The sequence below is a fragment of the Brassica rapa genome, chromosome A09 (genome assembly GCF_000309985.2).
Source record: "Brassica rapa cultivar Chiifu-401-42 chromosome A09, CAAS_Brap_v3.01, whole genome shotgun sequence".
Lineage (NCBI taxonomy): Eukaryota > Viridiplantae > Streptophyta > Magnoliopsida > Brassicales > Brassicaceae > Brassica > Brassica rapa.
Genome location: NC_024803.2, coordinates 18,792,431 through 18,807,181, shown reverse-complemented (window position 1 = coordinate 18,807,181; position 14,751 = coordinate 18,792,431). Strand labels below are relative to the sequence as shown.

At 32.2% G+C, this 14,751-nt stretch overlaps 1 protein-coding gene across 2 annotated transcripts; it reads left to right on the top strand.

The window, feature by feature from the left end:
- The first annotated feature begins 5,655 nt into the window (after nucleotides 1-5,655).
- On the top strand, nucleotides 5,656-14,727 carry LOC103833910 (probable protein phosphatase 2C 54). Of its 2 annotated transcripts, none has more exons than XM_009109954.3 (4): nucleotides 5,656-11,372; nucleotides 11,911-12,389; nucleotides 12,838-12,986; nucleotides 13,246-14,727. In XM_009109954.3, exons 1-4 carry the CDS (start codon nucleotides 11,234-11,236, stop codon nucleotides 13,367-13,369), a joined length of 891 nt encoding a protein of 296 aa, XP_009108202.1. In that variant the 5' UTR covers nucleotides 5,656-11,233; the 3' UTR covers nucleotides 13,370-14,727. The 2 variants fall into 2 exon arrangements, with proteins under 2 accessions (XP_009108202.1, XP_009108203.1); XM_009109955.3 differs by lacking the exon at nucleotides 5,656-11,372 and adding an exon at nucleotides 11,379-11,702.
- Nucleotides 14,728-14,751: the final 24 nt, after the last annotated feature.

Sequence of the window (14,751 nt, the reverse complement as noted above, 5' to 3'; positions counted from 1 at the left end):
ATCTCGTGCTTTAGTTATCTTATTCAGTGACCTTAGCAGTGGCGAAAGACACACATGTGGACCTGGAACACCCTAACATATCTCACTTGATTCTCCAGAAGTTCTTAGCCGATCAGGTTACACTGGGTAGACTTAACTCCACAAGACATGTTTAGAAACCAGACACTTTTCGGATTGGATCAGTTTGGATAATGTCGGGTTTGGGTTGGGCTTCGATTTTTATAAAACCCAAAATGGAACCGAATTAAAAACATTTGGGGTTTCGTTTGGGTTTAAAGCCCAAAAAAACCCTAAAATCCGGGTTTTGGATTTTGTTTCTTATGAATTATTATTTTTTATTTAAATAAAAATTAATTAATATTTTATTATATTTAGAATAGTCGGATATCCGTTTGGTTATAGGTTATGTTTCGGTTCGATTTTAGTTTTCGGATCTAGAGAAATAAGAACCTTTTAGGTTTTTTAATTTATGTTCTGATTTCGGTTTTGGTTTTTTGTTCGATTCCTATTTGCCTTTTGGATTTTGGATAATAAACATGTAGTTTTATTTTATTTTTTCAAATATATGTAAAGTACTAAAACAATTAAAATAATCAAAATAAAGTATAATATTTATATGAAAAGTAACAAAGAAAATATTAAGTGAATTTTTTTATTTTATGATATTTGTGTCTGGGACAAATAATTAAAAATATTAAAACTACATTCCTGAGAAATAAATTAAAATAAAGATCATTTGTTGGTATAGACACCATTTTACTAATATAGAATACTCTTTTTTTTGTCTAATTTAAGTGTTATTTTGGTCAAAGTTCAGTTAAACTGATTTTCTTAATTGATGATTTCATTTAAGAATCCAGTGAATGACAATTACAAAGTAGTTTACATAATAAATTAAATAAAATTGGTACAATCATGAAATTATGGGTTTCAAGTCAGCAAGACTACACAACCAAGTCGAGGACATAATTATGGATCTTACTTTCTCTTGACCACACAGCTCATTAAAACTCAAAATGGATGCATTAAGGGATAGATACCAGCCCTGAGGAACCGAGGCCTTGATGAGAAACCGGGTTGAATTGGTGGACCGCTCGATCGATGATGAATGGGTACCTGCAAAACAGAGAAGGGTTCAAACTGTCTAGGAGCTTCAAGTGAATCCCCGAAACACTGAAAAGTTTGAATCCAAGCACGCTGCTACAATGGAGGGTGAGGCCTCGGAAACAAACCAGAACTTCAAAACCACCACACGTCAACCAACCTTAAGAACTAGAGCCGTAAACTCTCAAAGGAAACCTGATGGTTGCCTGTAATAGAACAGCAACATCAACACAAGAACAACACCCTAACCAAGCATAAGGGAAGCGTAAATCCTGAGCAAGGATCACCATCGATGGAACTGTGAGAGAAGGTTACTAAAGGATGGAGGAGCTTTCTGGCCGGCCAACACCTGAGCACCAGAATTCTCCATGCGTTGAGCCAGAGTTGTCAAACTTCATGTGCCACCAGAAGATACCATCTGACACCCTCAGAGAACTGAAATCGATGCATGCCTTGGAGGGGACCTCTGTAGTCCATCTTGAATGCAGGAGCAAACTCACACACAACCGAGACGCCAAGGTATAGGCAGATGAACTTACAGCCACCACACTGCCATCCTCTAACACGCAGAGAGAAACCAAGAGAAGCCACATTCCTCTCATGTACCGCCACAACGAGCTCAAACAGAAGCGGAGAAACAGATATGAAAACCTCTGCTCCTATTCTCGCCACCCTAAAAACCGACCACACCCACTTCCCTTACCTCACGAACCTCGTTGCTGCCCCAAGAGGAGCGAACTTCAAAAAGAAACCCAATTCGGAATCCCATATTAGAAAGTTTAGATCCACCATCCTTCCTAGGGAATAGATATATCGGAGGATAGAAAAGGGATTAAGGTAAAGTAGAGATGAAAGAAAAAGAAGGAGAGAAGAGACCACCGACTACGACACTGTGAACAACCGCCCACAGGTGGAGGAAATGATGCGAAAGGTGAGAATTTTGAGAGAAAGAAAGAGTTGAGAGAAAAAATATTTTTTAAGTGGTACTCAAAACTTAGTAATAAAATAACTAACACCTAGGAGAACAAATCTTTCTTAAAATAACTAAAGTTCCATTTTCAGTTACTTTTAAATCTGTTTTATCTATTTGAACTAACTAAGTCAGTAGTTTTAAATAAACTGAAATTTTATTCTAATTTTTATATGAATTTAGCATCTTTATCGTATTAATTTGAATGTTGACAACAAATCTTAATTATTATCTTTTCAACATGTCAAAAAATAACCACATTGTGGTGGTCTATTAGTTTCCATTCGACGAGGAGTCAAAATGTTGGTTCATGCCAGGGATCGATTTCTCTCCAGTGCGATATTGCTAATTCCTCACATGGTTAGGTGGTGTGGATTTCTAATTTCCACGTAGAACAACTATCCTTGCATGTCACCGGTAGATAAGCCCCGATGTGATTAGTTGGTTGGGTCTCAGTCTGTGGGACACCATTAGTTCATCAAAAAAAAGAACAAAATATATATATATATATATATAAGAGAATACATTTATAGTTAACAAAATATTGATCTTAATCGAAGAACGATTCTGGATGTCATGGTGAGTGCGAACATCTATCCTATCCAGGACGAAAGTCCCTTTGTTGAGAGAGAAGAAAACTATGAGATCTATCGAGAGATCTATGGTGATACGATCTACGATGTCTATGAAGATGATGTCCGCGTTGTCGATTTCGTTTTCAGTGAAGATTTTTTTGCAAATTTCGTCTGTGCAAAAATCGGGCAAGACGAAATTCGTGCAAAATTCGGGCGAGACAAGATCCGTGCAAATCCCGTACAGGACGAGTTACGTGCAAATTTTGGGGAAAGTCAGAAGATTCGGTTTTATGAAAATTTCGGATTTGAAGATAAATATTGGAAGATTTCAGCCACGAAAAACCTATTCAAGATTCGAGGACGAATCTTTTCCAACCCGGAGAGAATGATGCAGATAAGTATTTGGAATATTTCCAAATATCTTGTTATTTATTTTATTAGTTATATTAATTTAGATAATTACCTTTTATTTATATTTTCTATATTTTAATGGTTTTCCTATTTTAATTAAGATTAGGGTTTTTTTAGATTAAGGATTTATTATAAATAGGCATTAAAGCCTAAAGTTGTAGGGAGACTTTGATAATTAATAATAGAGCTTTTGCTTATTACCTTAAAAGAGATTTGATTCAGTTCATCTATTTTGAGTTGCCTTGAACAAGATTCGATTAAATTCATCTTATTCAGGAAGTTGGTCTCAAGAAGCTATCGAAAGAAACTCTTGATTGATCCAAGAACAGGTCTCGAAGAACCTAAATTCTTAGATCGACCGTTCAACCTAGTTGTCCGCTGCATCAAATTCTTAATCAAACAATGTTAACAATGCTGCATTATGAACCAAATTTACAAATTATCAAATAATAGACTTTAAAAGCAATAAAAGTCGTAGTATTTGCATATTTACCAATTGTATGTAGTATATTAAAATAGTTAAAATAACCGAAATGAAAGTAAAAATATATATGAAAATAACAAAAAGATAAACATTGGCATTGTATGTGAAATTGTGTATTTTATGTTATTTGTGTGTGGGATAAATTAATTAAAATATAATTTAATAATTAGAATGCACAGTTTACATATATATATATATATATATATATATATATTTGAAAATATAGTTAATGTTTAGATTATTGATGTAAAATAAAATTTTAATATACATATAAATTGAACGAATACACAGTTGTGTGGATCAAAATCTAGTATTTTTTAATAAAACTAAGTTCCATTTTTCAGTTGCTTTCAAATCTACTTTTTATCTATTCAGTATATTTTGTTAGGTGAGAGTTTGAAAAGTATTTATTTGTCAGTGGCCGTGATGCATGATGTCAGTGCATGATACTGTGGTAGTGGGGGTGTTTTAATCAGTCCACATTCTCTCAACTAAGAAACGTTTATTGTTATTTGACCGTAAAATAAACGTTTATTATATAGAAAACCCCTTTGGAGAGGAAATGTTTATTGTTATTTGACCGGAAAAAAAAACGTTTATTATATAGAAAACCCCTTTGGAGAGGAAATGTAACCAACCTGGCATTGTCATTGAGGTCCGGCAGCAATTATGAACAACAGTTTATCTTTATCAACGCCACGTGATCTCTCTGTTCGATCAAAACTTTAGTTTTTACTTTTTACAATAGACCTGGTTGGGTCAATTTGATAGACCAACTAGAATTTGACATGCGTTGTAAAAACACAGAATATTTTATGATGCAAAATTTTACTAATAACGTTATAAATATTTTGTTAATTTTTTAAGAATTTTGTCAATTTAAAATATTTTTTTATTTTTTAATCAGCTTGTAAAACATAGTCTAGAACCACAATCGACTCATAACCACGATCGAACCGGTAAATCTAGTAACTCGAATTTAATTTGAGTTTTAAAAAATATTCATTATTTAAAATTTCGATAAACCTGCAAAAATCGCTAAATCCGAGACTACCTGCTTAACCGAAGAGTGATCGATATATAATCAAATTTGATTTAGCTTGTTATTTTTAAATTTAAAATTTAATTTCAAGGTTTACATTATTTAAATACTATTTTAATCTTATTGTATTTTTTAATTATATGTGGTAACTCCAACTTGTTACAAAAACTATTAAATTTTCTTTTATATTTATGTAAATGAAAAATAAAGAAAAAATATTTAAAATTTTACTAAACTCTTAACATAATTTTTTCTTGTATTTTTAATATTTATATATATATATGATTATATATTAAATTTATTTTTTTGTCATCAGTTATATATTAAATTGATTAAACTATTGACATGCGGTTTACTCGCAGTGACCGAAAATAGTTTAGTTCAATCTCTCTATAAAGTTTAGAAACATTAATTTAAGCATATTTTTACTTTATAATTTCTATAATATACATTTTTATTAAATTTACCAAAATGATATATGATTTTATATACTAATTCTATGTATGTTGATCATATATCTCGAAAGCTAATATAATTTATTGGTTGTTTCTAACTGTAATATAATTTGAAGACATTAGACATTGAGCATTAATTTGAGATGAATGCGTTTGTTGATTTATTAATTTTAGTAGTTATATAGAATATTGTTTGTAATCTATATCTTCTTGTATGATTATATGCAATCTTGTGTAATATTTGGTACTTACTATTTTTTATAAAGATTATCGAATATACTAAAACTTTTAGGAAAATTACCAAAAATATCATTTTCAAAGTACTACTTCTCATGTTTACACTAACCATTTTATAAACTTTAAAAATTAAACCATGAAACATCACCTCTAAACCCTAAACCCCGAAACATCAACTCTAAACCCTAAACCCCAAAAACATCAACTCTAAACCCAAAACGTAAACCCTAAACCTTATATTTTTCTGAAATTTGAACCCTAAACCCTAAAACCCTAAACCTTCAAATCTAAACCCTAAAACATCAACTCTAAACCTTAAACCCTAAAACCCTAAACCTTCAAATTTAACCCTAAAACATCAATTCTAGGGTTTTAAGGTTTAGGGTTTAGAGTTTAGAGTTTAGGGTTTAGAGTTGAAGATTTAGGGTTTAGGGTTTAGAGTTGATGTTTTAGGGTTTATGGTTAATTTTTTAGGGTAGGATTTAGGGTTTTTAGGGTTTAGTGTTGATGTTATAGGGTTTAGAGTGGAAGGTTTAGGGTTTAGGGTTTAGAGTTGATGTTTCGGAGGTTAAGGTTAAGAGTTTATGTTTCAGGGTTTAGGGTACGTATTTTGAAAAAAAAATAGGATTTAGGATTGATGGTTTAGGGTTTTGAGCTGAGTTTTAGGGCTTAGGGCTTGAATTTCGAAATAGTATAATTCGAAAAAAATTAAAAAAATTATTTTTCCTTTTAGATTTTTTATTTATTTAATTATTTATTTATTATATATACAAAAAACAAGGGCATAAGAGTTTTTTGCCACTTAATAAAGAATTTATTTTTGAAAATATCTCTTTAGAGGTGGTAAAGACGAAAAGTGGTAGCATGAAAGTGGTAAACATAAAATTTTCCCTTTATTTATTATACATATAAAAAACAATGGCATAAAAGTCTTTTGCCACTTAATGAAGAATGTATTTTCTGAAAATGTCTCCTTAGTAGTGGTAAAGATGAAAAGTGGTAGCATGAAAGTGGTAAACATAAAATTTCTCTCTGTTTCGTTACGGAGTTTTAAAAAAATATATATATAATTTGTTTGATTAAATTTGTGATGTATATTTATTTGATAAGTTTTTAATTATAAAACTTATTTGATGTAAAATTTTGAACATTTTATATTAAACGATTTTCTTGTAGCAGCAAAGTAGCTATACTTATTTTTAATTTTTTATAAATTATTTAATTTTTTTTAAATCAAATCATTTTAAAAAAGCAAATACAAAGTTATTAAAAAATTAAGACCTATACTGTTTGGATACAAGATTAGTTATTGTGCTGTTTAGAAACACATTTAGTAATATAATGTTATTTTCATAATTATAAGAGTGAATTTAACTATATAATAGAATGGTGTATTTAATTTAGAAACTTACAAAAAAGGTTGGATCCATGACAATGATTACATTTTAATAATATAAATTTATATTACAGCCCAGTGAATATTATTTCGATTACAAGTCAGGTAAAAAATTTCCAATTCAAATATAAAAATCACTAATTTTATCCACCCACTATATCCAGCATATATCGGTGGTCCGTTTTAGAATCATTAAAAAAATCTGGATGTCATTCTTAATCTTCAATGATGGCTGTGATTAAGTAAATTTCTCTTCGTTCTTTTGGATGCTGAAACTATTTGTGTTTCGAAATATCTAGCTTTTTTTCACAGCAAAAAATTCACACTCATGTAGACTCTGTAAATCAAGGTAATAACTCTGCATCTATGTGTACGATGAAAGACCGTTGTGTCCTAGCACTGCGTGCCAAGCGATCCGCCCTTATGTTTACCGCCCTAGGTACATGAACGATATCTGAGTTGGTGAAGCTTCTTCTCAAAAGCTTAATGTCTTCCAGGTAACTTTCAAATGCTGGTTATTCCTCCGGTTCCAAACTGTCTTAAATTTTTCATGCATTATATTGCCCAAATTAAAGCTTTCGTCTCCGCATGAAGGAGTGAGAGACTTGCCCTTACATTCCTTGTTCCTAACAATCCCTCAAATCCCGGTAGTGTGCTGAACCAGCTTTGCCCGGAATATAAATCCTTATCTTTCCAAAAACTGTCTGTAAAGTATCATCTTCCTATAGTTCATGTATTAGTTCTAGTCTGGATTACTTGTACCCCATGGGGTTACGCTGAACCATCCCTGCCCGGAATATAAATACTTATCTTTCCAAGAACTGTCTGTAAAGCACCATCTTCCTATAGTTCATGTATTAGTTTTGGTCTGGATTACTTGTACCCCCCTGGGGTTATTGGGCACATGTGCCTCAACCCAAAGTGTTGATTCCAATTCTGCTAAGTTATCTTTCAGATCAATGTCAATGTTGCTGAAAACTTTAATATTCACATCCTTCCAGATGTATTATAGTATCCATGCGAATTGATGGTCCTCCATTTGTGGGTTAACTTTCCAGAACAAATGATCCATATTAGCAAACAGAGAGCCAGTAGGAAAAAAATTTGGATTCAATGGAATCTTAAATAGTGCCCACACTTGACGTGTCGGAGGGCATTCAAAGAAAACATGATTGATTGGTTCCTCCGGATCACCACACCTTGCACAACATGTATCTTCTTGTATTTCTCTCGCTTTTAGATTCTTTGTTACCGCTACACAACTTGTGACTAACTGCCATAAAAATGCTTTAACTTCGAAGGACACTTCACTTTTCAACAGAAAGCTTTGAGACTATTTTCATTGGGTCCATAAAAAAACTAGTAGTTTTTTCTTGTCAGGATATATCATTTCTACTTGATACTCTGATTGTACTGTATATTTTCTATTATTTGTAAAGTGCCATCCATTCTGATCTTCCATCTAAGTTCTATTCAAAGTAATACTTTCAATCATCTTCGCATCCTGTGGTTCCACCAAAATCCTAATTACTTGTAGATTCTATGTATGAAATTCATGATTAATAAAAGAATCTACTCTAAGATTCGGATAACTGTTATAAAGGTTTTTGTTAGCTTTTATCTAGTTTTTATTGAGGTTGGTATATAAGAAAGCGATATAGAACATAGCCTTTAAAAATCGGTAACGAGTTGTTAATATATTTTTAATTTGATATGCCTCGTAATAGCACAGTTTTTTAACATGAACTGTAGTTTTAAGTTTGTTCATTTTTATCGGGTTTAAATCTGCAAGGTCGTTAAAATTTTTGAATTGAAATACTCTTAGTTGTTTTTTTATGTTTTATAGTCAAAATATAATCTGAAAATATTTAATCTCTAATAATAAAATATTTCTTTTGTATGTTGACTTAATAAATTTGGCGAAATACCTTAAATATTTTTATCTTTACTTTTTTTGTTTATCATTTCTTTGTACCTTATCCTATCACAGCTATTATAAGACGTACTTTATATTTTTGTTATCTATTTAATAAGTTTACAAAATGGGCTATTTAACATTTGTCTGAAACCATTTTTTTTATTAAAACATGTTATTTTTCTTTAACTTCCTTTTTATTGTCTTTTCATAAAAAAATTATGTTTTATTGGTTATTTTATTTCGATTTAGTTATTCAGAACAATTTCAAGTTTGAATAATACAATAGTGTTTCGTTGTTAAAAAATTCATTTTATTTTCGTAAATATGTGAACATAGTTTAATATATCCGCAAAAGTTAACCAACGAAGGCAAAAGAAACCCAATTTGGACTTTTGAGTGGATCATTTATCCCTGATCGTATATTTCAGCTAACACCCCTTAAAAAGGGGCAATGCCAAGAAAACTTTTCATAAAACTAAGCATTGTTGTCGCCATTTGTTTTATTTCTCTTTCATTTAATTTGAGCTTTTTGAAACACATGCAACTTGACGAACAAAAATGCATGCAAGTTATGAAACAGACGTGTGTCGTTTAACACATAATATGTGTCCGTTAGTGGACGGACCTCCATTTGCAAGAAAAATGATGTTCTTTTTTTGTTTCCTTCCGTAAAACGTACTATTGTTGTAGATGATTGTGTTTCCTTTGTGAAGTGTAGATCCGGTGGGCGATTGGGTTTCTTTGAAGCTGGCTCTTGTAGCAGCCGTTTCATCGTTGATCTCCGCTATCGGCGGAGTTCTGATGCGCCGCCTCCTTGCTTCCGGTGGACGACAGCGGACCTTCATCTTGATACGTGTTCATGCATCGCCGGGCGAACGTACACGCGGTGGGTGACGTGTCCCTCTCTCCTCGACGGTTTACTCTATGGGCCGGCGGCCCATAGCTGTTTTTCTTTGGCTCGTCCGTTTGGTCGGGCTTTTTTCTTTGTTGCGTTGGCCCGTTTGCTGTTTGGGCTTTTTTGTAAAGTTGTTGGGCTCAGTCTTTTGGGCTTTGACCCACTTAATAAATCTCAGATGGAAAAAAAAAAAAAAACGTACTATTGTTGTAAAGGCTTGACGCATTTGAACTACCCAACGAATACTAGTGTGAATAACATGGTTGGAACTTGGAAAAGAAAACTATAAATTTCTCTTTTGTCTACATTTTTAACCTCATGGAGGGAGGTGGGTGAACACATTTAGATATGACCAGGTACCACAAAGCGGCAACCACATCACAACAAGGCTCCTGTTAAAACAAACAAAAAATCTAGACCAAATTAATTTGCGATTTTTTTGTATTTTACAAGTTTATAAATTTTGGTGAAACTCCAACTGTTAATTTATTTATTGCCTACGTATTGGATTGTAACTTTAAATGGTCTTCCGAGCGTATGTATATGTTTTCTCACTTTCCCATGTGTGTATTTAACTACTTTGAAATATACATGCATTACAAAATAGCGTTGGTAAGTCATCTACTCATCTAGATCCACTGAATTTAATTGGGGTGCTATATATATATATATTTATTTATTTATTTATATATATATTTTTATTTATTTTTATTTTTATTTTTATATCTAAGTAATATTTATTAAATAACGTGTTCTTTAGAACAAAATGTTGTGCTATTATATATTTTTTAAATTAGAATACTATATTGATTTTAAAAATAGAGCATTTTTATTTTATCTTTCCTGCAAACCAATAAATCAGAAATATTCCATTATCATTTATATGCGATTACCTAAACATATCAAAAACTATATATACTTTAAAAGTAAAAATAAAACCCTTCAATATTTTATATATAGAGAACGATACTTATCTTTTTTTTTTTAACACTAAACGATAGTTATCTATATCTCACTAAGACTATCTCCAATAGCACATAAAAATTATATATATATATATTTTTTACTCTAAAATAAAATAATTATATTATAGAATTAGATTTGTTCTAATAGTTTTCACTCTATAATATAATAAAATATAAACTAAGTTGTTTTTTACTTTATATTTGAAGTAAAAACAATATTACTCTATATTTCACTCTATTATAAAGTAACTCTATTATAGTGTGAACTATTGGAGTAAATTCAGTTCTATAATAAAGTTATTCTGTTTTAAAGTGAAATATATAGATAATGTCTGTGGAAATGTCATAAAACATCCATCGATACGAATGCGGTTTAAATTCTTCCGTCGGATATGTCGTCAAGCCATAAAATAAATAATCTAGGGTTAGTAGAAAACTACAACAAAAGTGGACTAATCGGAATTGCTATCCAAAGGTACCAAACTATCACATAGTGACAAACATTGTGGTCTACCAAGTTGTCCAGATTATGGTTTGTATGTAAGCGCTTTTCTTGTTCAATGAATAAAACGTATTCTATAGAAGTGGCAGTCTCTGGACCGTCTTTCGTTTTTTCTTTATAATAATAACAGATAAAAGACACGACAGGATATGTAAATCAATATATATCACATAAGCATAGGCTACGTATATAATAGTACTTTATAATATGTATATAATATACTTTTGCCCACCTCAACTGATGAGTTAGTAGTCGAACACTTCAAGTGGAATCATAGTCATGGAAAAGGATACTACTCGGCCCATTCTATCCGGCGACTGTGACTCCAGCGATACCAAGCGGGTAAGAATGGCTGATCCGGGATCTACCGTTGACAGAGAGCGCAGGCCTGTGAAACTACAAAAACTCGAAGAGAACGGTATTTTGATTCCACAATGGGAGTCACTAATTTCCCATTTGCTTTTTTTTAATTTCATATGTTTTCGAATTTTCAAGAGTGTAGTTGAATTTCATTTAGTATAAAACTATCTGATTTTACATCAAAAGTTTTGAGATACGAATTAATTAAATTAACTATTTTAGAAGGGAACACACTTAGATTGACCTTGATTGATTTTCAAGTGTATTTAACTATTTTTAAACCCTCCTAAGATTTGCTTTAGAGCCGTTGGTAATCAATCAAGGTCAATCTTAAGCACTGCCTCTATACGTCTGAAACTAAAGCATTCCTGGTGAATGTGTAAAGGTGGTACGTGTTAGTTTCCATGGTTAATATTGACATAAAGTTTTAAATGTCTTTCATTTAATTCTTATCAATACCTGTTCAGCTGTTCTCAAAATCTATTTACTGTTTTTTTTTTAAGTTTTTTTTTTTATTATACAAAACATACAAAAAATTATACCAAAAGTTTTTTTTTCCGCTGGCTACTAATACATATGTTCCTCTATATAATCAGGAGATGTAGGGTCGACATCAGGCGCAACAAAGGTCCCTGTCGATTCACAAATGGCTGACGTGACAATTAACGATCTAGACAGAAAAACAAACGCCGGCCACGGAGTAGTCTCGGTCATGGGACGGCAGAGAGCTATGACAACCGCCGTTTCCACCGTCGTTAATGAGATCCCGTCTTATGATATTTTCGGAATTTTCGACGGTCTTAGACTAGCTAAATTCTTTGAGGAGAGGCTGCGTCGGCTCGTGAAGGAAGAGGTAGCGTCATGCCATAGTCGTGGAGTGGCGGCAGACTGGAATAAGGTGATGAGCTCATGTTTTTCGGAAGCGGTGGGGACGGTGAGGTCTGCGGCTGCCAAAGCTGTGGTTACGATTGTAGGAAAAGAGGAGGTGATTTCGCTTTGTCGTGGCGGCGCAAGGGCGGTTCTTTACTCTAACGGCGGAATCGCTTTACCTCTTTGCCATATCCATATTCACCAGGTAATAGCTTTGCCGCATGCACTATATTACTAAGGATCCGAATATTGGCACACAAGTCTCGCAACCCATGTTACAAGAGTTCCGCCACTAGACAAAACCTTATTGGTTTTTTTTTCTGTACTATCAAAGGAAAAAAATACCCAAGTCAAACAAAGTATGTTTAAAAAAAAAAAAGAGTATAATATTCAATATACTATTAATTTGCATAATAAAATTAAAAAAATTCTAAATACTAGCGTTAAGAAGTCACTAATTGTCATAAACGTTTTTAAATAACCTTTTTTTATTCTACAATTATTGATTTTATATCCAGAAATCTATTTATTTTCTTAAAGAAAATCATCTTTTTTATTTTTTATCTGAATTAAGATGAAATACAAAAGGATATATTCCATATATAAAGCTATTTTCTAATTTGGGTCTAACCGAATTAATTTTTTTTGTGCAGAGTGGTGTGGACCAGCAACTGAAGATCCATAAGCGAACAATGATAGATGATTTCATAGTACTTGCATGCGAAGGTCTATGGAATGTCGTCTCCGACGACGACACATATCAGCTTGTCAAACGTTGTCTCTACGATAAATCTCCAGCGGGGTTAGAATTCTTTACTATATTAATTAATTTTTTTTTCACAATATTTTTATTCCTTAATACGCAAAAAAAAGTATTAAGTTCGTTTTTCTTGTAAACTAGTGTAGGCGACTTACGGAGTTTTAAGATTCAATTGAATTTTGTGTTTACTTCTTTTTTTTTTTCGTCAAATTTTTTTTGTGTTTACTTAAAGTGTCAAAATACGTAGATTATATAATTTTACGATGAGACTAATTAATGAACTCAAATAATAATTTGACAGAGGTACGAGGGAATCGAGTTCCACAAAGGCTGCCGTAATTTTAGCAGAGCTTGCAATTGCTAGAGGAAGCAAAGAAAATATAAATGTCATCGTTATTGATCTCAAGAGTTCTACTGTTTATTAGCCTTGCTTTATTTTCTAGTTGTGATGATTCTCAATTATTATTAGTTTTATTTCCCTTTTTTATATAGTAAGCATTTTTTTTCCTTTTTTTTTTTCGTAACATCATTTTTTTCCTTCTTCTCATCTGTTTTTTGGGCTATAATTTTCCATCTTACATCCTTTTTTAGATTTTCCTTTTCTTTGTGTTTGTTTCCTTTGGTTTTTAGATCTTCGTGTTTTGTTCGAGTAGTTTGTTCTTTGATTTTTATTTTTATTTGATATATATATATATAATTTACTTGGGAGTTTGCTTTTCTCACACACCCCTGGTTTTTATCAAAACAAGTTGGTAAATTAATGTATCTCATACAAAGCTGTAATGAATTATTGAATACAGCATATTGTTATATAAGAAAGCAACTAAAATAGTTGATGTTAGTGGAAGTACTGTGGGTGATGGGTGTAGGGTGTTTGTAGCTTAATTTTTGGGTTGGACTGGTTGATGATACCATGTCGCAATGTCTGTCTCTTGTACTATTTACCAAATGGTTTATATATATAACCTTTTTGAGGAAAAAAAAAAAGTAGAAGTACTGTGGTGGCTCTGGTGGGCAAAAGACTTTGGTCCATCGAATTTTTAATTCTACCGTGAAACTGGACCGGAGCAACTTGATTCAACGTGTTTTACAATGCTTCGCAGAGACCACAAACAAAATCAACCGGCAGCATAGGACCGGATAAACACGTGCATGGTGGAGGAAGAGTCCGAAAGTAAAGCTCACAAAATGGTGTCAAACAACAAATTATTGTATTGATTTAGAGAACATAAACGAGCTGACGGACCAAACAACAAATTAAAGTCTTAAGAAAAACATGAAAAATGTGGCAGTAAATGCAAAGGGATTTGAGAATTTCGTATTAATAGTCAATAATAAACAAATTCAGAAATCACAAAAATTTGAAGAGATCGTCTAAACGAGATCGTCTAAATAAATTCTTTTAATAAATTTTCTGGTCATACGAACACGTCTAAGACATGAGAAGTCGTCTTGGATTTTTGGTGGTGGTTGTTTTTCTGGCTGTCGAAAGCGAGCTCGTCTGGAGCAAAGAGGTTGTCTTAGACTTCTGTGGTCTCTGTCTTTTTCTGACAGACGAACTCGTCCAGTGGGAGAGATCGTCCAAAACTTCTGTTGTGATTAAAGAGGCGATGTTTTCTTTATATATTTTTGACTGTTCATTAATGATTCTGACGCCTCCTATTCATAGTAAAAATACTGAATGTTTTCTTGTGCAATCGTCGACTTGCTTAATGGACCGAGCCTGATTTTGGACCTAGCATTTAATGTGCTCTTGTGATAGGTTCATCTCCAACAAAAAAAAACAAGCAGACAAAGATGTTTCCTG

Coding starts and splice junctions, on each gene's coding strand:
- LOC103833910 (XM_009109954.3), top strand. CDS start 11,234: ATGGAAAAGGATACTACTCGGCCCATTCTATCCGGCGACTGTGACTCC. Junction 11,373..11,910: donor ACAAAAACTCGAAGAGAACG/GTATTTTGATTC, acceptor CTATATAATCAG/GAGATGTAGGGTCGACATCA. Junction 12,987..13,245: donor TACGATAAATCTCCAGCGGG/GTTAGAATTCTT, acceptor ATAATTTGACAG/AGGTACGAGGGAATCGAGTT.